This window comes from Saimiri boliviensis, chromosome 10, assembly GCF_048565385.1.
Source record: "Saimiri boliviensis isolate mSaiBol1 chromosome 10, mSaiBol1.pri, whole genome shotgun sequence".
NCBI classification, from domain to species: domain Eukaryota; kingdom Metazoa; phylum Chordata; class Mammalia; order Primates; family Cebidae; genus Saimiri; species Saimiri boliviensis.
Genome location: NC_133458.1, coordinates 109,232,773 through 109,258,334, shown reverse-complemented (window position 1 = coordinate 109,258,334; position 25,562 = coordinate 109,232,773). Strand labels below are relative to the sequence as shown.

The following is a 25,562-nucleotide window of genomic DNA, read 5'->3' as shown; positions in this document are numbered from 1 at the left end:
TGGAATACCCTTTTCCCTGTCTCCTGGGTGCTTGTTGTGGTTCCTCTACCCCCAGGGGCAGAACAAACATTTCCCTCCTGTTTATTATCGGTGGTGTCCCAGCTGATCCCTCTTGTTGGTGTTTCAGGACCAGTGTGGTTTTTTGGAAGGACTCCTGGTCCCTCCAGAGAGGCAGCCCAGCTAGGCTGCCTTCTGCCGTTAGAATGTTAGAAATGTGAGGTCTTTTGGGTGGGGGTTTTAATGTGTGTATGTGTGTGGTGTGTGCATTCTCTATTTGTGGTTTTAAAATATTTTGCAGATCTTCTAAATTTGTTGCATTAATAATGTCATTCAGATATCTGTATGCATTTTTTGACTGGTATAGCTGGTATTTACTATTTATTATGTGCGAGGCCTGGTGCCAAGATATTGGAATACTAATTTATCTTAATACTTAGAAGAATTTCTACTCCTATTTTTCCGGAAGACTGAAGCTGAGAGTTCAAGGTTTTTCTCTGTTCTCTGTGCTGTGCTATTTCTCAGCTCCTGTGCCACTGTGAGGGTCTCCTAGTGACCCTTGGCAGATGTAGCTAGTCCCTCAAACCCTCCTTAAACATTATCTCTTTGGCATTTAGACTATTTTCAGTATTAAATATAATAATATTGCAATAGACATATTCATGAAAATAGCTTTATATTTTATTTAAACTATTTCCTTAGAATAGAGTTCTTTTATCTTCAGAGAGAAAAGCTTGTACATTTTTTATGGATCAGTGACTGTATTTTTCTGATACCCAAATTATTTTATATAACTCTTATGCCAGCGTACTCTGCTAGCAGCAATAAATGAAAAAATGTACCAATTTTATCCTCAATAGTGTTGGGTACCACAAAACAAATAAGTATTAGTTGGGAGTCCATTTTTGAGGAAGAAATGTGGGCAAGCATTGTTAATTTGGTTAGTATGTAATGGGGACATATGCCCCAGCAGTGAGCCCAACACTGGGGAGACAGTGGTGAACAGGCAGGTAGTCCTGGATGGACAGAGTCAAGGAGAGAGGTCTCAGAGGACTCACCTGTGATGTGAGGGCACTGGAATTTTTCATTTTATTAAAGAAGGCCTGCAGGTAGATGTTTGCTCTGGTGGCTATGTCATATACAGTTTTTGTTGATGTCCTTGTTGGAGCTGAATATCACAGCTGAATAAGAGACATACCCAAATATTCTTCATTTTGCAGGCTAATTACACCTTTTACATTGTGGACAAGCTAAAAACCTTATCAGAAACACTGCTGAAAATGTCCACCCTTTTCCAGAGAAGTGGAAGTGGCCAGATGTTCAACCAGCTGCAGGTGAGTGGTTGGTCTTCACCACCGAGGCCTGGGGAGCTGCTGCTAGGGTATGTCTGAGACATCGGGGCAGTCCTGTAGAGGATTCGACAGAGTCACATCAGGCATGGTGGTTCTAGTTGATTCATCTAATTGACATAAAATTAGAGATGTCTGAAAATTTTTTGTGACTTTTCAGTATTTTACCTATGCAGGATGGTATAAGTGTGAGAATAATTAATAATTTGTTAATAGTAACCTGTTCTTTAAATTCTGTATTAAACTTAATGCTTTTTAGATTGTTTGTATACTTTTGAATTGTATTAATGATCATTTTCTCCTATTCTGTATTGACAACCTAATATTTTAAAAAGAAATGACTTGCAGTTTAGAATGACCCAACTCCATTATTAGAGCCTGACAATCATTAATTGTCAAACTTTAATTCAGGTGGATCACCTAATAATTTTTTGGCCATTTGTGTAGCTTCAACTTACCTAAACTCTGATAGGATGAGAAAACATGCCTGCATTTTAATTCATGTTTGGTTTGTTTATTAACCACCAGGTGGGTAGTTCAGAGTACAGACTCAGAACCTAGAATTGTTTGAGTTTGATTCCCAGCTCAACTGTCGACCAGTTGTGTGATCATGGATGAGTCACTGAAATTCTCTGTGCCTTGGGTTTCTTCCCTGAGAAAGAGGAAGTGATAGTACTTATGAGGTATAAATGGGTTCAGATACATAGAGCACTTGGAATAGGTTTTGACACAAAGAAAATGCTACTGTGTGAGTCTGGGTTTTCCAAGAAGCAGATTCTAAGATGGGATTACATGTGCAAGAATTTGATTTTGGGAAATGGGTGCAGAGCAAAGGAAGGGGAAGCTCAGACAGGCTGAAAGCAAAGTTGTCAGTGGTGATGCAAGTCTGACCCTGAGGAAAGGAGAGAGGGAGAGGGTCGGGTGGAAGTGTCTCGGTGGGTCCTGCAACTTAATGGACATCAGACACGGCTGAGAGTGAGTCACAGAGCTAAAGTCGGTTATCAAGGGAGGGGTCCCATGTCAGTGGAGTCCTGTGGCTCCTGGGAGTGGTCCTGATGTGGTGGTCATTGGTGAGGGACACCCCATGGGAGGTGTGACCTCAGGACAAAGTGCCATAGATTCAGAGTGCAGCACTGGGCCCTGCCATTTCCGTTTCCTGCAGTTGGAGGTCTGTGATGTTCATTTTCACAGCTGCCATGACCATATGTGTTAGCTAGTATTGTAATCTTTAATTTGTTTGTGCATGGACTAATTTGTTAATACAGGTATGAGCAAACGTTTGCAGTTAATGGGCCAGATAGTGTTTTAAACTAGATAAAGTCTCTTCTGAGACTGTGTGTAATCCCACGCAATATTATAAATGCCAAGTTGAGAATGTACAAAGTTCTAGGAGAACATAAAACAGAGCCTATCTTGGCCTCAAAAATTGGGCAGCTGTTATGAAGTCTGTGGTGTACCTGAGTACTATTTACTAAGTAGCCATGTCAGAAATCAAAGTCACGTATTCCACCAGTTGAAGAACTTATCTTCCATAGGATAAGATGGTATAAGGTGTTCCTCTGTTTCTTAACTTTGGGATCATGCTCCGGGGAGCTCACAATGCCTTGGGTTTGTAGTAGTCGATGTCTATGTTCCAGGCCTGGTTCTGCCCCTAGATTGAGTGGTTAGAGCCTCTGGGTAAAGTCCTACCTTTCCTCTGCTTCCCTGCTTCATCAGTAAAAGCCAGCAGTAACCTCCTGGGGATGTTGTTAAGATTAAGTGACATGATGCATAAGTGTCTGGTACACTGACTGGCAAATAGCTAATGCCCAGTAAAGGAAGATAAATAAGACTCAAAAAAAGAAAAGCAAACACCAAACTTTCATAATAAAGTCTTGTCATCTGTAGACAAGATTAATTAAAACCATCACATGTAGTAAAGTGAGTGTGAGAAATAAAGGAGCTAATTACAAAGGGTACATATTATTTGAGAATTTCCCTCCTGAGCTCCTGTGCTGGAACAAATCTGGATAGCATACACATACTCTCCAAGAAATTGGCAAATTCCAAAATTCATCCCCAGTTTTGGATCCTGAGGTGGAGCCTGGATGCATCAGTGTTTTTCCCTCTTAGTTTCTTGTTGGTTGTTGTATGTTGTAAGTGTGGAGCAGTGCAGTGCAAGTACATGCATATCAACAGCAAAATAAAGGAGCAAGATGTCATTATGTTGACGATAAAATCTTGGAGACCTCTCCACAGTAAAACCATTGACAAAAGAGGCAAAGTCAGAACCGTCAACAGTAATGAGAGAAGAATAGTACAGATGAAGCAGTGGAAGATGCTTCCGAAGATGATGAATAGCCAAACACTGAGAGAGGCTTTGGGAAATTCTGAAATCCTCCCTCAGAGTTTTTGCAACTAGGACCCTTTCTTTGTAACTGGTATCTGGGGAAGGCCATGCAAAGCAAAAAAAAAAAAAAAAAAGAAAAGAAAAAAAAATGAAAAAGAATCTTATAGAAAGTAAAGGATTACCATATAGATTCGTTAGAAAATTTTGCCAAAAACAAACACTTAATTCAATCTTTGTTTTTAGTATGAATACATAATTACAATTCCAACATAAATTTTCATAATTGTTGATCTTGTCTTTCAAGGTAAGGGCCTAATCAAATGTTATCCTGTTATGGTGGTGTTTTAAAACTTCTTTTAAGTGGATTTAGTTTATGTGTCTTTTTCCTGCGTAATGACATTGTGAATAAGTCTAATAAGTTTTATTCAATAAGACAAAATAATGCGATTATTTTTGTTGAGCTATATTATTTTTCTTTAGGAGGCCCTGAGAAACAAATTTGTAAGAAACTTTGTAAAAAACCAGTTGCACATTGATGTAGAAAAACTTACTGAAAAACTCCAGACATACGGTAAGTGTGCTGATGGGTATGGTAGCATTCTCTTGCCCAAATGTCTCTGCCACCTGGGCGAGTCCTTCCCCTTGGGCCATGGTGTTGCTAGTTGACTTCCAGCAAGTCACTTTTCCTCCCTCCGTTTCTATTTTATTATCTGGACCCTGAAGGGCTTGAACAAAATACACTCCAAAGTTTGTTCATGCCTGAAGTTTTTTGATTCACTGATTCAGGACTTAAGTAGTAAAAAACCTAGTTAAAAAGGAAGTTTTCTGATTCAAACACAAGAATTGTGAGTTATGAAACAAGTTTATAAAGGAAATTATTATTATTATTGAGTTAAAAGTAAATTGAAAGTCATAGCATAGGTTTGAAAATATGAAGCTCAGATAAAAACATCACCTATCAGTAAACATTTATGGTATCTCTGCAACTGATGGCTCTGTGAATTCATTTAGGTGTTGAACAAACATTTGCTGTACACACAAGAAGAGCCAGTTCTATGAAATAATTCATAGAGGGGCATTTAATATTCCTATTCTGCCATGCAATGCAGAGAGGAAGATGACCATGCTTAGCAACTGCAACACTGTGGCAAAATCGGCTGTCAGGGCCCTGCCAGAGAAGCTTTCAGAAGCCTAACCCAGTTGATGGGGACCTGGAGTCAGAGGAAAGACAGGTGTCAGGCTGTTCCAGGTCCCTGGCTCCCTTACACTCTGCTTGTGCATGGGAAAGGGTTTTGGATTTGCCTTACATATGAAAGTTAGAGGAAGATGAGACATTTTATTAAGCATAATACAATACTTCCCTTTAAAAAATTTCTAGTGAATATACTACTACTACAGGAAGGTTAATCATATTTTAAAATGTTTCATATTTTAAAAGTGTTACATAATTTTTTCAATTAATTAAAACACCTTAAAAAAAGAAGTAGCACTGGGAAGCTTATAATGATAGTGTCCCATCTTCTGTTGCTGGAACCAAGGACTGACATGGTCTGAGAGAGTTCCTGCGTGGACCACAGATGTCTCCTGAGTTTGCATGTACCATGGTGCTAGTGTTAATGTCTTAGAGTGTGAATCATACATGACATGAGCCACATTTGTTCAGCATGTTGCTGCTGAGCCAACACTACCTTTGAATAGGGTTTCCCACGTGTTAACAACTTGTGTTGTAAAATTAAGAGAACATTCCCCAGAAATTTAGAACTTTTCCCACAAGTGTGTTGGGACACAGAATATCGGCTTCACATGGAATTTTGAGATCTATGAAATGTGATCCTCTCTTCTTTCTGCTCCTGCCTGAAGCTGGAGACTGAAGACTGTCTCATTCAGGTGGGGGAATGTTGGATATTTTCCATCTGACCCTGCACAGCCCTCCAGGAGCAGGCACAGTGTGGGGTCAGGCGTTCACGGGTGGCGTGGGGTGGGATTGATCACTGACCGGATGCAAATCTCCTTTTGTAACTCTCTTGCTAACAAATGGACTCACTTTACCGCACACACCCTTTAAAATTTATACCTAGGTCATACTCACTTTTCTTCAACCTATACCCAGTATCTGGAAACTGAGGTAAAATAACTATTTAAAGAGGTATTGATGCAACTTCTTGGAATGTTTGCCAGATTATGCTGTCATTTTTATTCATTATACAACTTTTATTTTATTTTTTTGAGCTGGAGTTTTGCTCTTGTTGCCCAGGCTGTAGTGCAATGGTGTGATCTCAGCTCGCTGCAACCTGCGACTCCTGGGTTCAAGTGATTCTCCTGCCTTACCCTGTCAAGTGATTCTCCTCTTTCACCCTCCTGAGTAGCGGGGACTACAGGCACGTGCCACCATGCCCAGCTAATTTTTATATTTTCAGTAGAGATGGGGTTTCACCATCTTAGCCAGGCTGGTCTTGAACTTCTGACCTCAGGTGATCCACCCACCTTGGCCTCCCAAAGTGCTAGGATTACAGGCGTGAGCCTCTGCGCTTGACCTCCTTATATAATTTTAAAAATAACCTTTTGCTTTATTACAAAAAGTATGTGTGTCTGTTGTAGAAACATTAGAAAATACAAATAAGTCAGAAAAGAAATCCACCTATAATCTTACCACCAGAGATAGCTGTTGTAAAAGCCTTGGAGTTCTTTTTTAGATAGATTTGTATGTACTTATATGAGCATATTTTCACAAAAATGATTATACTGTTCATTTAATTTTGTTACTGATTAAAAAATAGTATTACTATAAAAGTTTTTCATATCTGTAAATATTGACTGTTACTAAGGAAAATTCCCTTCATCTGTCTCTGCATTCCATTCAACTCCATAGTGTGAATTTAGACTTAGGAATTTCTTTGGGATTAGTCATTCTATATCTAAAACATCTATGGCAGTATTTCTTGATTTGTTTGTTGCAGAAATTATCAATTGACTTCCTGTTCTGAAAGCTGCAGATTTCGTTTAATACCACCTCATTTCCCTGATCAGTTCCTCCCACGATAGTTTATGACTATGTTACTTGTCATAAAACATTATGAGGAGATAAATGTCATTCAGTGCAGAGCCAGGCTATGCATTATAGTGACATTTCCTTATTTACCATGTTTCCTTTTTCCTAGAGTTTCATGCTCTCTTGCTATCTTGAAACACTTGCTCTCCATTGTGCCCACCTCCTGTGTGCCAACACACCATTTTTATGTTGAGTCCTTTTGTCCGTGTAGATGCCCATCCAGATCCCCACCATGCTCCACCTGGGAAGGCTGCCCGCTCCTGCCATGACCTGGCTGCTTTCCTAGGAATTCTGTGCTCTGCTCTCCTGGGGTGGATACCACGATTCCGGGGCTCTATGTCCTCCTTTTTGTTTTATTACCATGTTTTGTGGGTTCACATTAATCAGTGTCATCCCGAAAAAGAGAATGAAAGAAAAAATTCCTCAGTGATTTTACTCAGTAAAGTAAAATTATATCTGAATAATACGTGGAAATATCCCTTATTTCATTACCAATAATTTTGTATCTCTTCTTTCTCTCTCCTTTTTGTTTTTAATTAGTCTTGTCAGAGGGTTATCAATTTTTATTAGTCTTAAAAAACCCCACCGCATATGGCCTAGCTTATTTATTTTATGTTTGTTTTGATATCACTGATTTCTGATCTCTATTAGTTTCATTCTTTTACCCTGTGTGTGTGTGTGTGTGTGTGTGTGTGTGTGTGTGTGTGTGTGTGGTAACTTGTCGAGATGAATACTTAAATTATTGATGACCACCTTGTCTTCTTTTCGTATATCTGTATCTCTCTCTCTATATATAGATATGAAGTATCTAGTGGTGAGTGTATATATATATATATATATATATATAGATACTTCCCTCTGGTATTACCTTAACTGCATCTCACTAGTTTGATATCTTGTATTTTCAATCTCATTCAATTAATCATATTTTAAACATGTGGTGTAACTTCCTTTTTTTTCACTTTAGATTATTTGAAAGTCTATAGCTTGATTTCTAAATATTTGGTATTATTTATCTTTGTGTTAATGACTTCCAGCTTTACTTCACAGTGGTCAGAGAATGTACTTTGCCAATACGATTTCATTTGTTTGACATTTCTGGAGACTCACTCAGTCCTTGCACACAGGGTCAGTTTGGTTCTTGCATCGTTGGGTGCCGTCTTGAGCTTCCTCACTGTCTCCTCGTTCTATCATCTCTTAAGAGGTGTGTGTTTACATTTCTCGTTATGATTGTGGGATTGCTTGTTTCTGTTTCTCCTTGAGGTTGTGTCCACTTGGGCTTTATATACTTTAAGTCTGTGTTGTACTTTCTGTTGAAGACGTTTGTGATATTTTTATTTTCCTTTGTTTGTATTTAAATTATCTTCCTTCTACACTTTCCCCCTTCTTTTATTTCCTTATTTCTTTTCAGAAGTTTTTCTGTGACTTAGTTACATAGTTTCTTATGAGAATCGTCTTTTGGCTCTGTAGCATTTCTTGAATTAGTGGCCAAATATCTTACATTTGGGGAAAGTCTTGGCTACTATCTTTTGAAGCATTGCTTCTGACCTCTTGTCTCTCTGCTTTCCTCTGCAACACTAGTTAAACACAATGAAAACTTTTCAAAGTGTCCAATGCTTCTTATATCTTTTTCTGTATTTTCCCTTTATGCTTCAGTTTGTGAATTTTTTTCTTACTAGTTTTTTAATCAACAGGTTCTCGCTTCGGTTGGGTCTAATCTGCCATTAAACATACCAATGAAATTCTTCAGTTATTGTATTTTCCACTTAAAATTTAAATTTTATTATTTTAAACTAGTTTTTAATTCTATTTTCATCTAATTTTGGATACAATACATTTTGGAAGTGCATGTTGTGAGCTTTATCTTTTGTGGGTATTTTTTTTTTTTAGTCTATTTTTCTCTTGGTTTTTGGTTTTCTTATCTTGTCTCCAGGAATATTAAGGATTAAAAAAGAATGAAATCAGACATTATACATGGAAAATTGTAGAAATAAGGTTGAGACTCCTGATGGTGCTATCTTCCTCTAGATAATGTTATTTGCCTGCTTCTGGCAGAGAGCTAGGGCAGGGCCACGTTTTCCTAATTCATTCGAGGATGGAGTGGATTGATGGAGGTGGACTTCAGTCTTAGTAGGGAAATTTCCAGTTTCCTATACTCCTGGGGAGATCCCCTATTTGGGTGGGGTGGGGTTCTCACCTATAAAACTGGCATTGAGTGCAGTGGCATAATCTTGGCTCACTGCAACCTCCACCTCCCAAATTCAAGCAGTTCTCCTGCCCTCAGCCTCCTGGGTAGCTGGGACTACAGGTGCACACCACCGTGCCCGGCTAATTTTTGTATTTTTAGTAGAGATGGGATTTCACCATATTGGCAGGATGGTCTTGATCTCTTGACCTCATGATCTGCCCACTTTGGACTCCTAAAGTGCTGGGATTACAGGCGTGAGCCACCGTGCCCAACCTCTTTAAAGTCTTTATATGGATTTTCTTTTTTAAAATTTCAGTAGGCCTGGGAAACAGGTGGTGGTAGGTTACGTGGATAAGTTCTTTAGTGGCGCTTTCTGAGATTTTGGTATACTCATCATCAAGACCCGTGTACACTATACCCAATGTGTAGACTTTAAAAACAATTTAAACTAAAGTCTTTTTTAGATTTCCTGGTTGTTCTTGGCAGGATACTTCATCTGTCCAATGTTGTCCTCCATTACTCTAAGCAGGGATTTCCTCAATAGGGCCCTTCAATATGAAGATGGTGACTTTTCAATTAAGGGACGTGTTCTTGTCATCTTTTCTTTGATCTTTTTACCTCTCTATAAAAATGCTATTTTTAACTTTAGCTTATTTTAAAATCATTGTTACTGTTTTCTATTTGTTTATTTTGAGTTCTCTCTTTCACACTGGAGGGTTTGCTGAAATGTTTGGTGGTATTATAAGTGAGGCATTAAAACCAGACTGAAAGTATTTTGGTGAGTAGAAGTTATTGTGACTCAGTTCACATCAGCAGTCCTCAACTGAGGATGACTGTCCTCCAAGGGATGTTTGGTCCTGTCTGGAGATATTTTTGGTTGTCACAGCTGGTCACAACTACTGCCACCTAACAGGTAGAGGTTAGGGTGCTCCTAAACAGCCTATGATGCACAGAGTAGCCCTCCACAGCAAGGAATTCTGGGCCCAAAGTGTCTGTAGGGCCTCGATTGAGAAACTCTCATTTAGAGCAATAGGATGGAGTCACTTCTTAAAAACAAATTTCAGGAGGAGACACCTTGAAATGTCAAACCCACTGGTCTGTTTTGACTAATGCCTGCCATGTGTAGGGTCCTCAGGTATACACGCTGAATGGGGAACAATCATCAACTTGTATTATGATGTAGAGCTGGGCCCCACATTACTGTAGAATTTTATACTATGTTGTTTTCTGTCCACCTATACGTGAACCTCAGTATTGTTTTTGCCCTTTCAGACTTAAAGTCCCCTGTGCTGCTTTACCACTCCTCTTGTTCCCTGGAACCTGTGTGTTTTTCTTGGCCCATTTTTACTGTATATTGTGAGCTGAAGAGATCTAATAAGAGCTGAGCTTCTAGGACTCTCAGCAGGGGCTTCGCCCATTCATGTCTTGTCCTCTCCACTCCATTTTTCTCTCATAGCAGTGTCCTCATCATTTAGGATGGGGAGAGTACTTGAGGTCCCCAAAGTGATACAACATGCAGTTAATACTAGATCACATTCTATTTTTATTATATCCACTTCATTGTGCAGGAACTGTTACCCAGCAAGGATATTGCTTCTTTCCTCCCAGAAGAGGGAGATCTGCCCAGTGTCCTAAGACCTAAGAGGTTTTGTGTGGAGCTGCTTTTCTAATTTGTAATTAGTGCCACGTAATAACGTTTTGGTCAACATTGATCTGTATACATGATGGTGTTCCTATAAGGTCATAATGAGCTGAAAATTCCTATCACCTAGTGACTTCGTAACTGATAACATGTAGAACAACACATTACTCACTTGTTTATGGGGATGCTGGTGTAAACAAACCTACTGCACTGCCAGTCATAGAAAAGTCTAGCACACACAATTACGTATAGAACGTAACAAGCTCTGTGTGTGTTAGTGCCCTGAAGACCCCCTTCCAATGGGACAAGAGGTGGAGGTGGAAGAAAGTGATATTGATCATAATGACCCTGTGTAGGCTTAGGCTACTGTGTGTTTTTTTGTGTCAGTTTTTAACAAAAAAAATTTAAAAAGTATTAAAAAAAACCCCTAAAAATAAAAACAAGCTCTTAGAACAAGGAAATAAAGAAAATATTTTGGTACAGCTGTACAATGTGTTTTGTATTTTCAGCTAAGTATGATTACGAAAGAGTCAAAGTTAAAAATTAAAAAGTTTATAAACTATAAAGTTACAGTAAGCTAAGTTTAATTTATTTTTGAAGAAAAATTTTAAAAAATAAATTTAGTGTAGCTTAAGTATACAGTGTTTATAAAGTATACTGTGTATGGTAATGTCCTACGCCTTCACATTCACTCACCACTTACTCACTGCCTCGTCAGAGCAACTTCCAGCCTGCAAGCTTTATTCTTGGTGAGTACTCTGTACAAGCATACCATTTAAAAAAATCTTTCACACTATATTTTTATTATATCTCTTCTATGTTTGGAGATGTTTAGATAAATACTTACCATCATGTTGCAATTGCCTGCAGTATTCAGTACAATAACATTCTGTGCAGCTTTGTAGCCTGGTAGCAATAGGCTGTTCCGTACAGCTAGGTGTGCAGTAGGCTGTACCATTTAGGATTATGTAAGTCCACTCTGTGATGCTCACACAATGATGAAATTGCCTAATGCCGTATTTTTATGCTGCATTTCTCAGAATATATCCTCAGGATTAAGTGATGCATGGCTGTAGATGTACCTATGTCTCACAATTATATGCATGATAAGAAAGCTTATAGCCTTCTTCAAAGCAGCTTCGATCTGCCACTGGAAGATAATGAAAGTCACCCTGTAGTGAGACCAAGTCACTCTTCACTGTGTTTAACATCTGGTATTTTATGCAGTTAAATTGTCTAACCATGCTTACTAGGCAAGCTTATAGTGCAGCCTATTCCAAATAGCAAATGGTCAGCAACATACAGATGCATAGAAAAATGTCTCTAGTTTGCCCTACTCTGCGAAATTTAACAATCTCCACTTGTCCATTAAAAAAAAGCCCCCCACAATGCACAATATACTTTTTGGTTTTCCATTTTCTAGTTGTTCTGCTTACCTTCATGCAGATAAATTAATTAAAGATAATTAGTTGGAGCCTCACTCTCTCCTTATAGCTGTTACATGATAATAGCTCTTATTGTAAATCAGGTTATAGTGTATATATGAACTTCAGCTACATTTACTTTTTCACAACAGTTTCATGGTAATTTTGCTTTTCTTTTGCTACAGATGAGGAAACTGAAACTTTTAAGATTAAATAACTATCTAATATAAAATAAGATAAATAGTGCAGTTGCCATGGGAGCAAAGCCACATCTTGTTGGCTTTGCAGCACCAGGGAACTGCACTCTTGTAGCAGTGACAGCAGGGTCGATGCCACTTCTCTGCTCCCAAGCCAGGTTATCCCAGCCCATGTTTTTCATGGGTCTTGCTTTTTGATGCCTCCCAGGGCTGTAATTGCACATAAGAATATCCAAGATCAGCCTCATACCCACACTAATTAGAAAGCAGAAGAACCCTCAAGGGAGTTTTCATCACAGTCATTGCATACCCCATAAATAGCAGCCCTTACAGTAGCATTTCACAGCAATGCTGTCTCCAGAACCTGATACCTCAATACTTCTAGCAGGTGCTAGGCAGTCTTCCAGGGTCCATGGAAAATCATGGAGTAAACCTGATGAAATATCCAAAGGAATCACTTTTGCAACAACATTTCGTGGAAAGTAAGACATAATTTTATACTAAAACAAATGAGTAGACTAGTACAATGTAACATTTTCATGCACAAAAGGCAGTTATTTCATGAATTTTTCTTAAGTATACAGCTTAAGTATACTGTTCTCAAGGCTCATCCAGGATCCTGTCTCCTTGCATGCCCTTGTATCCACCCTCCTCCCTGGGTGGAGTAGCCTGAGAAGTACAATATAAGAAGGCATTGTTAGCACAGTCTGATGGACTCACCAGCCAAGGGCCAGTTCAGAGATGCAGTGCCATCTAGAAGAAGGAAGTAGAGGAAACGGACAAGAAATGGTAAGAACTGCTGGTGTCAGCACTGCCTCTGAATCAACCGGTCCAGGCCAGCAGTCCAGCTCCGGCCCTCTGTGTCCCCACAGCAGATGAATTGGGGTGCTGAGTGATTCGTTTTGGTTGGGAGGGGGTAGGGCTGGAAATCTGGAAATTGCCCTGTGTTACCTGAGCTGATATTGGAGACTTAGAGCAATATAAAGCCAGTGAAGTTTGTCTCCTCTACTAGAAACAATTTTATATAGTATATTAATAACTGTGATACTAGAAAATAGTCATTGAGTACTCTCTATGTGCCAGACACAGTGTTAAGCGTGTTACACATTATTTCACTTCATCTTTGGAAAAAGACCATTGAGCACATAATTATTTCCTTTTCATAAAGAGGATGACGAGTAAACAGCCTCAGATGCCCACTAAGGGTGGTGAGCAGGTACCCAACTCCATCTGACCCATCGTCCATGAGGCCCAGTAGACGGTGGAGATCCTGTGTCCCCATCTCCAGGCCAAATGGGCACCATGCCAAGAGAAATTCTTTAAACCAAACCACGTGACATCTTGTTGAGCGAGGTGGACTGGACCAGATTGCTAGCCACCCACTAAGCCTTCCATGTCAGTGCCGAGGGAGGGGTCTCACTGGTGTGTGTCAGTGGCTCAGAGGCTCAGAAATTTTCCAAGGAACTTTGAGACGCTGTGTCCCATTTGGGTGACTTGGGGGACTCATGACACTCCGAGGCAGAAAACTGGACACCGTGGACCCTTGTAGCTCCTCTTTGATTGTGTTATCCAAACAGCCAAAGGTCCCTTTCTGCCTTAAACCTTAGAAAGTGTTAACTATAAAACTAAATGAAAAATGAAAACTGCCACACAATTACATGTTTCTGCTGTTGATGTCATTTGAGAACTCTGGCTTGAGCTATTTTCTTCTCACTGATTTTTCCAATGAGCTTGTTTTATTCTTCTACGAATTCATTTTGACTATCTTAACCAGGCCCTTCAGGCTCCACCAAATTCAGGACTGTGTGAGGATCTCTATGAGATGTGTGTGAGCTCCGATGGCAATAGTTAATTGTCTTCTGCTTTAGAGTTTACTAAATAGCTTTATGCCTTTTTAAAAAATATATTTTTTGTTTCTCTTTGGAAAACAGTACCAAGATTTTCATTCTTTCTAAAATATAGATGATAAATCTGTATTTTAGAGACTGGCTCTTTCAAGGTTCTACAATATTTGGTGGAACCAAGAACCCAATTCTTTGAACTCTAGTTTACGTAGTTCTTCTGCTATGTATTAGGGAGGGCTGTCTGGAATTCCTGATGTTTGAATAATTTTGACACACATTAAACGGCAGTTTCATAGGGTTCCGCTCAATATAAATGCAGCCTGGTATATTTGTAAGAAGGTGGATCTCAGAGCTAGATAGCATGTGTTTGAATCATGGTTTTGAAACTTCCTTTGTGCCTTAATTCCTAGATTTTAAAATGAACATGCCACTAGCAGTTCCCCATGGATATAAGGCTTCAGTCAGACAATACGGAAGTGCCCAGAATTGTACCTGGCACAAGACTGACTCTCCTACAATGCCACCTTGCTATTATTGTAGATATTTGGCAAAAGCTCAATGATCAGAAACCCAAATCCCTACACTCATGTCTTGAGATCTGCAAATTACTGGAACATAATAACAGCAGTAACAACATAATGAGTAACAGTCTTTTCTCAGAAACTGAGCAATTCAGGTTGAGGAGATAAGGGGCAGAAGGGATGAGGGGCAGAAGAAGCCTGACCTCTCTTGATGGTGTCTGGAAACTTACATGTTCTCAGCCACCTGAAGTTGGTGGACGGAAACCAGTATTTCCTTACCAGGGAAGAAGTTGAGGTCAGGACGTGTCAACTGATTTTTCTACAGACCTCAGGATGAGGGAGATGGATCTTGATGTAATTTCTATTCAAGGTTGGTCCCCCTTTCCGGAGCCCCAGTATCCCTTTCAAACACGGGCTGAACGCCAAGCAAGCAAAGCCCAGACGTGATCCAGAACCCTAGAAAACTGGGGGGATCTGGGAGCCGGGAAAGCAGTAGAGGAGGGAAGGGAGTGTGAGAGGCAGGGGCCTGTCTGATGTCCGTGGGGACTGATGCCGCCATGTCCAGGGATGGGGTGGCAGGTAGGCCGCAGCTTTGATGGAGGGTGGAAGTCAGCACAGGGAGCAGCCGACTGTCATTTGGAAAGTTGAGCGCTCAGGAGGTCAGTGAGATACAGGAGGACCAATGGGAAGCAGTGCCTGCACACAGAGCTGGGGATAGATTGTTGTCTGCCACCATACAATGGAGGGCAAGTGATGGAACCTGCAGGCAGAGGCTGCCCCCAGACCACAGAGGAGAAGAATAGAGTCAGGGTCTGACACTGGAGATGCACATGGAGAACTTCTGTTCCACAGAATATTTCTGAGCTGGACGCTTGGGAGTCTGGTGTGAAGTATTGCAGTGTCCCTGTAAGAGGTGTTTGAACCACAGTGACTCCGTTTTGAATGTGGGCTAGGAAAATTAGGCAGAGACTTGCTGGGCCGCATTCTCAGAAAATTAGGCATTCCTAGCTGGTAGATGTTTGTGGTTAAGGAAACAAATTAATAATGTTTACTAAACAGACCTAGATTTGGGAGCGTCCAGATATCCTGATACCTGGAGAACAAAGACTTTCTTAATAATGTCAATTCTTGCAAAATATAGTAATTAAGAAAATTAATCCTTTATCACAAACCCTTTATAGTAGGACACATCTCTACATATGTGCAAGCATCGCATCTAGGGTGGACGTGTTCCCCCTCTTTCTTACTTTTGGGATTATCTGTCTTACTTTGTCTATGGAGTAACTGTTCTTTTGCTACTTTACTTTCTTAGTAAACTTGCTTTTGCTTTGCATTGCAGACTTGTCCTGAATTCTTTCTTGCATGAGATCCAAGAACCCTCTCTTGGAGTATAGATTGGGACCTCTTCTCTGTAACTTTCCCAGGAATGACCATCAACAAACTGCCGGATAGAGAATGCACTCATAAGTTCAATAGCAGAATAATATAGAACTGGAATGTTAGCCATTCAACACTCACTCCAAAGTACATCATTCTTTGGTAAAAGTAAAAGGTGCAGGAAAGATTAAGTGTCATATAAACTTGTAAGCGTGATCTTGGAAGATTCTAAATTTGCTTCCATTTCTTTCTGGTTTTGAAGATTCTAAACATGCTTGCATTTCCCAGACAGTGGATGGTTCTGGTCAATTTGATAGATTTGGGGTTGGGTGGAGTTGTAACCAAGCTCCTTTAGGAGAGCTTTTTGAGGTGAGGATGTGTCAGGAGTTGAGATCTCCCCATGGCTTGGGACTGGATTAAACAGCTCCCATAGCTGAGAAGGTGATCGATCACTAGCAACTGACAGCTGTCCAACACGGATTTTGTCTACACAGTTTTATAATTTGCAGTGTGTGCTTGTGCAGATTGTGGGTTTCTAAAAACACATTGATAAGCTTTCATGTGTGTTAACTTTTTCTCAATTAATTTTTAAACTTTCTTGATAAAGTCCTGAGCCAAAAAGTAAATTCCCTGCGTCTCATTAAGGAGGAGGTCCTAGGGTTAGTGGAGACTCCTTTGCTGAACATCACACCAGCTAGATGAGCAGGATCACTTCCCCTTGTACCATCGAGGGTGAAGCCACACTCCCCCCACCTGATGTGATGGGGAGCCCTGGGCAGTGGCAGCATCTTCTGCTGCCAGGGCCTCCGGCGGAGCAAACCCAAACAGCTTGGTTCCCCACACAGCTCCACCACGTACGGATTTTGTGATCTTTCCTGCTGCTTTCCCTCTTGAGGTCCTGTTCTGGGCTTTCTTCTCACGCTGCCTTGCTCTAGATAATTAGGTTTTTCTAGCTCCTTCCTGAAACCAGAGTGAAAATACTGAGATATCCTCAGCCTTTTGCCCTGAAAATGTTTGAGGTCAGTATTCACAGCCAAGGTGTTGCGACTTTACTCTGCTGCTCTATTTCCATTTCGAATGCACAGATCCGGGACAAAGACTATACGAGGATGTGGTTTCCTCAGTGTTGATACTCCTTGATAATTACTTTTGCAAAATTAATGTAGCAAAATGACTTTCCCAAAATGACTGCTTCAAGGAAGGCATTTTCTTTTTAGAATGACTTGACTCCAGGTTGACACCAACTTTCCTATCATGTGTAGACTTTCCCTCTGCTGTTTATCCTGTTAGCTTCAACTTTGTTTCCTTAGGCTACTGTATCACCCTTTGTGGGTTTTTTTTTTCTCATGTATATATATCAGTGTTACAGAGCATGCATATAAAACGGGAGAGTTTACACTCAGCAGGTAAATGGCAAATTTTGCTTATGTGCAAAACTTGAGCAATTTTTTAGTGGAAGAATTCATATTCATTTTCAGATTCATTTGGATGATCTCCACTATCTGAGTGGTAAACACTGGGGGGAAACAGAAGTTGATCTGTCCTAATCTGTACCCTTTGCTAGGAGGGCTGCTGGAGGAGATGTTTAACCACACACATGCTGGACACTTCCGTTTCTTAGGCAGCGTCTTGGTCAATCTCTCTTCCTGCGTGGCGCTGAACCGTTTCCAGGCTGTGCAGTCTGTTGACATCCTGGAGACGAAAGCACATGAGCTCTTGCAGCAGAACGGCTTCTTGGCCAGTAAGTACTCAATGAAAAAACTATGTTCACAAAGGTGCCAATTCCGATAAGTTGTCATCTGGGGAGTTTCTCCCTAAAGGTGTCTTCTGTTAGCTCAGAAAGAAAATAAGTCCTTTCCATATAAAACATAAAATAAAGCAGAAATATTTGTCTTGGTTAATGAAATGTTGTACCTTTGCCATTGTGACTGATAACGTTTTCAGCATTCTAGGACCAATGCTATTTACTGCATCTGCTTTCACCATTTTATGACTGGTTAAATCACACCTAATTTAACCACATGTTCTGATTAAATCTCACATAAATTATATTATTCCTGATTAAAGTTATACTGTAATTTCCTGCATCATCACTTTTACTTTGATCAGAGTATCTTGATATCCTGGTTGGGGCAGAGAGCAGACAATGGTCAGCTGTGCTCCATTATTTAATTGTTCACCTGTTCAAGATAAATATGGTGGTGCTCTTATATTCTTTTGGAATATACATTTAATTATTTTTAATAGAGGTTTTGTATTAGTTTGTTAAGGTTGCTGTAACAAAGTATCACAGACTAAACAACAGGTGTTTATTGTCTCAGAGTTCTGGAAGCTAGATATTCTGGATGGAGGCATACACTGGGTTTTTCTGTGGGCTGTGAGGAGAGGATCTTCTCCAGGCCTCTCTCATTGGCTTGTAGGTGGCCATCTTCTCTCTGGGTTTCTGCACCTCATCTTCCCTCTACATATTTCTCTGTGTTTAAGTTTTCCTCTTTTTATAAAGACACCTTCATATTGAGTTAGGGCCCACCCTAATGGCCCTCATTTTAACTTGATTACTCTTTAAATGTTATCTCCAAATATAGTCACATTCTGAGGTACTAGGGGTTAGGACTTTGACATATGAATTTAGTAGGGGACACGATTTAGCTGTAATAGGCTTTCATGCAATTCAAAGAATCCATGTGTCAGAAAATAGAGTCCATGTATTTAAATTGCGAATGATAGGTAACCCTGAAGAGATGGGTTCTGCCCATTGAGTGCAGAAGAGATGGATTCTGCTCTTCAACCGCAATGAAGAGAAGAAATCCCTGCAAAAAACACCTAACAAATAATTTTTTTGGTGTTAATTATACCACAGTATGCTTTTATAAAAAATACAAAGCAGCCCTGGACAGGGAATTAAGAGGTCTTGGTTCAGGTTTACCACCAACTACCTATGTGACTGAAAGTCAGCTTTGCCCCTGGGGGCCTGGGCTCTGAGTCTGCAGGAGTGGAGGGCTGTGACGAGTCGCAGGGTTCTGCGACTTTCCCATCTCACCCAGTATAGACGTGGTATGACCAACTCCCTGCAGTACGATAATGCTTCGTTTTTCCTTTTCTGCCACTAGGTATCATTTTCAACAATTTCTTATTCAGCAAGAACTTCAGCTCAGAGTCTGTCAAACTGCCACCCCATGTCTCATATACAATCCGGACGAATGTGTTATATAGCATGCGAACAGATTTGGCAAAAAACCCTTCTTGGAAGTTCCACCCTCAGAATCTACCAGCCGATGGCTTCAAATATAACTACGTCTTTGTCCCACTGCAAGACATGATCGAAAGGGCCATCATTTTGGTGCAGACTGGGCAGGAAGCTCTGGAACCAGCAGCACAGACGCAGGCCACCCCGTACCCCTGCCATACCAGTGATCTGTGAGTAGCCTGGGGCTGGAGCCAAGCTGCCCTCCAGGGTCCACCGACCACGAGAAGGGCCTTGCATTTTGCAAGGGAGGAGAGAAAACTTTGAGTTTTTCTATGGTTATTTCAAAAAGCACTTTTAAAAAAGTTTGCCCCCACCTTTTAATTTCCCAGGGGTTCATTTTTTTAATATGCTTGTACTCTTCAGGTAGAAGAAATATAATGCTTGAGATAATATGGTCAAGTGAAGTTTTAAATTTGACATTGGACATCATCTATGGTTTTAAATACTTAAATTTGATGAATAATATTCACAAGGGCTGTGCATGTCCAACAAAAGGCTCCACCTGTCTAACCTTGGGGAAACTGAGGAAGGTTATTTTCTCTGTACTGCACATCCTTAGGAATAGGCTGTATACTGGGCAGGGTGGCGAGATATTTCACACAGGCCTTGCTCTTGGCTTAGGTACTATAAAGTAATACGAGAACATTTAGGAGTTAAATTGTGTAATTTGGCTGGTGACCTCTACAGGAGGAGAGGGGGAGCTCAGTGAAGGGCTGGAGCAGCTGGACAATGGACTTGGAGGGGACGTCACAGAGGCATTAAAGCAGCTGTCAGGGAGGCCAGAAAAGGCATGTTTGCAGAGAGGACTGGAGGCCGTCGTCGGACTTGGGCTCAGTGAACCTGAGGGTGAGCTTGGATGCCTTGGCAGGGTCCGATGATGAAAGGACTGCAAAGCTCACCAAAGTAGGGTGAACCGTATTGCTATGGGCTGTGGGGTTCAGCCTGGATTCCTTACTTTCCACATGGTGGATGCTGTTCTCATAAGCATCCTGCTCCCACAGCTGACCCGACCCTGGATAACGCAGATCATTCATTTGCAGTCTCTGCATGCTGGCTGTGATTGCAGAGCCTCAGGAAGATACCACCTTCTCACACTCTCTCAAAAGCACACTAGGAAGAAAGTGGCTGAACATGAGGCTACTAAAGGGACAGGTTCGCATGTTCTTTTAGTTATGAGAACAGGAACAAGTACTCATCCATCATCAAGACGCTGCCAGTAATGACTCATGGCACATCCCACCCCTCACTAGGGCAGAGCCATGGACCAGCAAGCAGAAGTCAAAACTGCCTTTCCAGGTGACTGGGGGACACACACGTAAGGACAGGTGACTCGATGTCTTCACCCCTTCTTCCTGTCTAGCGATATGCTGCATACATAATAGCCCATTCACACATTTTGATAAAAACGCTGGTGGTACAGGAACAACCTTCTGACAGTGGGAGGATAAAAGGTTGAAGACCACCTGATTGAACTTGGGGTAGCCTCGTGTGATGCAGAGAACAAAGGATCAGGAAGAAAGAGATGAAGGCGACATTTTCACTCAGGGGCTGCCTTGTTAGGCAGACTGTTAGCCTCTTAACCTCTTTCTTTGTAAAATGGCAGCTCTTCTTTCTTTTCAAAGTGATGATATTTTTGGCTTTGAACATGTTCACCCAGTGATTTTCAGCTCCTAAAGCATTTTTCCTGGAGGTGATAGCAGCGGGAGCAGAACCCAAGGAAACTGCTGTTGTTGGCTTAGCTAGGTGTCATGCACAAACACTTCATATCCAGCTCAAACACCCGAGAGCTCTGAGAATTAGCAATCTGTGTTAGACACTGAAATAAGCCAATGCTTTATTATGCTCATTTTCTAAAGGCAAACATCAAAACTACTGCATTCTGAGAGTCTCCTTCTAGCTCGAAAGTATGTTATGATCTCCACCTATGGAAGAGGGTGGTTGTGCTTACCTGGGTGGGAAGATGACAGTTTCCTCTGCTCCCATTCACAGGAAAAGGCTGGGGGTTTACTTTGCCCACTCTGACATAGGATATTTCCCAAGAAGGCACGTTGTGAAGAACAGCATACACTCCTGCAAATGTATCGATGGAAAGCCAGAGATGGCCTGAACAATCCGTTTGCAGTTCCTACTGTGTGGTTAACAGACATTGCACGAGGGTTGGAAAGGAGGCATTGAGGGACATGGATGGAGACATACCTTTTTCATCCTTTGAAGATACATTCTGATGTATGAGAAACATTCCAGCCTAGAATGTTGGAATGAGTGGAATGCCCAGGTGTGATTCTGGTGTCATGGAATTACCTCTGTCATTCTACTACCAGGATAGAGCAACATAAGTTGTCAGAAGTACTGTTTTGCTTCTTTGAGAAAGATGAAGTATTTTACTTCTCTGAAAGGGTTACATCTTGAGATTTCTCATTGTGCTGTATCCTTCTTTTATCTCGAGTTTCAAAGTCTCCCTTTCTTGAGGGCTTAGAGTACCTGCAGTGATTGAAACACAGTCTGAGATCTTGAAAGAACTCAGCTACTTGAGTAAAACTCCTAAAGCACAGTTTGTACTGTAGACAACATTTGTTAATTTTTAAAGTAGTTTCCTCCTGCTTACTGAATGAGCTGCATATTCATTAATTTATGAATTTATTCAATGACATTTACGTACTTTTTGTCAGTCTTTAGACTGAATCAGTAAAGAAAATAGGCAAATCAGTAAACAAAATAGGTGAGTCAGTAAAGAAATTAGGTAAAAATCCCTGCTCTTATGAGACTTACAGTCCAGGGAAGCACAGACACCCAATATACAATTAAAAAGACAATTGCATTGAATGTTAGGAAGCAGGAAGTGCCATGGAGTTGGGAAATAGGATGAACGGGGTCGGAGACACTAGGAGGGGACTATGAAATTGTTAATGTGGATGTTGTAGACCCTATCAGGAAGGTAACATTTTAGCAAATACTTTATGGGGTGCAGAAACACAGGGGAAGTGTGTTCTAGAGCAGAGGAACAGCCCATGCAAAGGCCCTGTGGTCAGAGTGGCCTAGGATGTGCGTGAAGGGTCATCAGAGCAGAGTACAAGGAAGAGAGGATAGGAGTTGAATTCAGAGAGCTGATCATAGATTGTGTGGTTGCAGGTGATCGGAGTGGTATTAAAAGGCTGCTGGAGGGTTTTGAGCAGGAGTGATGTCATCATCTGACTTATACTGTAAAAGCTTTGCTCATGTTGTTGTGTGGAGAAGAGCTGGTAGTAAGTGTGGGACACAGAGATAATTTAGAAGGCTGTTGTAATAACCCAGGTGAGAGATGATGGTGACTTGGCCCAGTGTGGTAGCAGAGAAGGTGGTAAAAAGTGGTCAGATTCTAAGTTGCATTCAGGAAGCAGAGGTACAGAGTTGCCAAAAGATTTGATGAGGGTATGATAGAGAAACATCAAGGAAGACTCCCCTATTTCCGTCCGAGTAACTGGATTGCTGGAATGATCTCCAACTATGATAGAAAAAACTGTGGGTAGAGGTTTGGAGGATAAGGATAGAAACTCAGCTTTGAACATGTCTAGTTGCCTTTTAGAAATCCAAAGGAAATGTGAAGTAGGTGGATTTGTTCTGGAGGCTGGGGCAATGTACCTGGATCTACTAATTTAGGAGTCTTCCCCCATTTTGATGGCATTTAGAACTCTAAGATTGGATGGCATTGCCATGGGAAGGAGTATAGATAGAAAAATAGAGAGTGCAAAGACCAAGTCTGGGGCCCCTCTCATGAAGAGGTCAAGGAGAAGAGGAGATTGAGAAAGTATCATTGAAGCAGGAGGAAAACCTAAAAGAGTGTGGAGTCCTGGAGGCCAAACTGAGCAAGAGACTCCAGGAAGGGGAGTGATCAAGTGTGTCAAATGTCGCTCAGGGGTGAAATAAGGTAAAGACAGGTAATGGACCACTAGATTTAGCAATGTATGCACCATCCAGGACTTCAGAGAGAGCAGCTTCCATGATGTGGTGAGAATGATGGCCAAATTAGAGTGGACAGAAGGGAGACATGGAAGGGTGGAATTGGAAAGTGAGCTCAGACAGCTCTCAATGGGAAGAAATGGGAAGAAGTGACCGGAGGATAATTTGGGAAGAATATACATATTTTTTGAATATAGAACGCTGCCTAGGGAATAGTCCAGTAAGATGGAAAAATTCGTAGTGTATAAGCGGGAGGTAGTGTACAGCTGTGTCCTGAAGTAGTAGAGGGGAAGAGAATTGAACAAGTGGAGAGACCTACTACAGGTGGGAACATGGCAATTCATCTGTGGTAACAAAACCTGCTATTTAGCTAAAAACTTTCCATCTTTCTTGCACACAGATCTCTCTCTCTCCTACTTTTTTTTTCATGTAGTGTCTACCAGCAGCTCATGGAACTAATGTCTTGAAGGGCATGCACTGGGAAATGTTGCTGGAGATTGTAGAGTTGGATAGGCAGCAGGAGGTTTTGAAATTTCATGTTCCTATAATCCCCATGATTCATGGGCAGTTATCATAGGACAATTTTATGATTGGAACTGTAGTGTACTTCATGAATATAAAGGATTTCAAATGTTAATGTATTGCTTCAAAGAGTAAGCCAACTTACTCAAAAGGTTTTCAGAAAATTAAAACCACAATATTCTGGAATTGTTTTATATGCACAAAGAATATTTATTTGAAAGGGCACCTGTTATTTCCTCTACTGCTTGTTGCCTGCTTCAATTCACATCACCCTGGGGTGGGTTCAAGAGAAGGAGAAATGGAACGTGCTGGGTCAGGCTGAGTGACGGCTCCCGCGAGGCGTTGGCATCTGGACTTTGACACGTCTTGGGCAAAGTGGAGAGTGAAGGGCTGACAGCCACTCATGCTTGAAATGTTGAATTCCTGCTTTAAAAAATCAGCTTGATTCCCAACAGACCAGCGAGAGGACCTTTCATTTTATTTATTTTGATTGTTTCCCTTCCTTGGGCTTTACTTCAGGTAACCTTATTAAATACCTCTCTCTTCCATTTAGTCAGTAGTCATTGTTCTTAGCAGAAATTCCCATTCCTGATTGCCCTCAGAGCTCAGAGCTGCTGGAAGCCCCGTCTGTTGCCCGCAGGCTCTGTCCTGTCTCACCAACACAGGTAATTTGTTGGTGATACCAACTGTAGTGGGAAGGAGAAGAAAAATCCTCGTTAAATTTTATAATTCTTCATTTTCTCAAGCCCCATACAGCTCTTTTAAACTTATCTCCTTGCTGGGCAGAGGAGGATGATTTCTCGTTAAAATCTCAGTGAATCGTTTCTCCAATTTGTCTATCTTCTTTCCCTCAAGAGCAGCAATACTAATCTCTTAAAATTGTATCATATTAAAAAAATCTTATTTATCCTCTAAGAACCTTAAAAATATGGCAGAAGAAATTGAGACTCTGATAAGTTATTTCCCCCAAAGCCTCACAGATTCTTAATGCCCCTCACTCCTCAAATAAACTATCAGTTGCCACTTGCTACTTTTAAGCACTTCATGTAGAAGCCTTGGTCACTTGGCTGCATTTTCACTCCAGTGTATTTGAAAGTCTGGCATGTTTTCGGCCGGGTGTGGTAGCTCATGCCTGTAATCCCAGCACTTTGAGAGGCCGAGGTGGGCAGATCATGAGGTCAGAAGTTCGAGACCAGCCCAGCCAATATGGTGCAAACCCGTTTCTACTAAAAATACAAAAATTAGCCAGGCATGGTTGCCTATGCCTGTAATTCCAGCTACTTGGGAGGCTAAGGCAGGAGAACTGCTTGAACCCGGCGGGCAGAGTTTACAGTGAGCGGAGATCATGCCGCTGTACTCCAGCCTGGGTGACAAGAGCAAGACTCCATCTCAAAAAAAAAAAAAAAAAAAAAAAGTCTAGCATATTTTCTTATATCCTATCCAGAACTCAGATTTAAGCAGTAGTTCATAACCTTGTTTGGTGGGAGTTTGGAAATATGTGGGGTGTTTTGATGGTAACAGTGGGGGCCAGTATATGTTTAGTGCCTGAGGGCCAAAGGTGACAGCTGTTTTGTAACGAATGGCACTGTAGTGTTCAATGAAGAATAGTCCTAGCCAAATTCCAAAACACCCTCATTTAGATCCACTGTTTGCTTTGCCTCTGATAAATTATTTCAGGGCCTTCATCATTCACTCATATAGTTATTCCTGTAATCATCTATGTAAAAACATTTTGTTTTCATATGTGTCATATGTATGACACACATTATTCTATGCTGGGATGGATGCAGAGATGAGTACCATGCAGTTCTTGAGGTCAAGAAACTCACTGCTTAGTGTAGTAGTTAGTGTACACTCAACTAATAAGGGGTGACAAAGGAGATCAGACCCTTTAAAAGTGGTAGCACTGGATTGATCCCAATAGGCTTCATGCTTTCCTC

At 41.0% G+C, this 25,562-nt stretch overlaps 1 protein-coding gene across 2 annotated transcripts in view; it reads left to right on the top strand.

The window, feature by feature from the left end:
* Nucleotides 1-25,562, top strand: part of ABCA13 (ATP binding cassette subfamily A member 13) — a 427,963-nt gene that overhangs the window by 147,726 nt on the left and 254,675 nt on the right. For both annotated transcript variants that reach the window (XM_074379707.1, XM_074379706.1), the window contains 4 exons: nucleotides 1,218-1,331; nucleotides 4,156-4,246; nucleotides 17,482-17,658; nucleotides 19,028-19,334. In XM_074379707.1, the coding sequence (XP_074235808.1) occupies nucleotides 1,218-1,331; nucleotides 4,156-4,246; nucleotides 17,482-17,658; nucleotides 19,028-19,334 (689 nt within the window). The remainder of the gene's footprint in view (nucleotides 1-1,217; nucleotides 1,332-4,155; nucleotides 4,247-17,481; nucleotides 17,659-19,027; nucleotides 19,335-25,562) is intronic.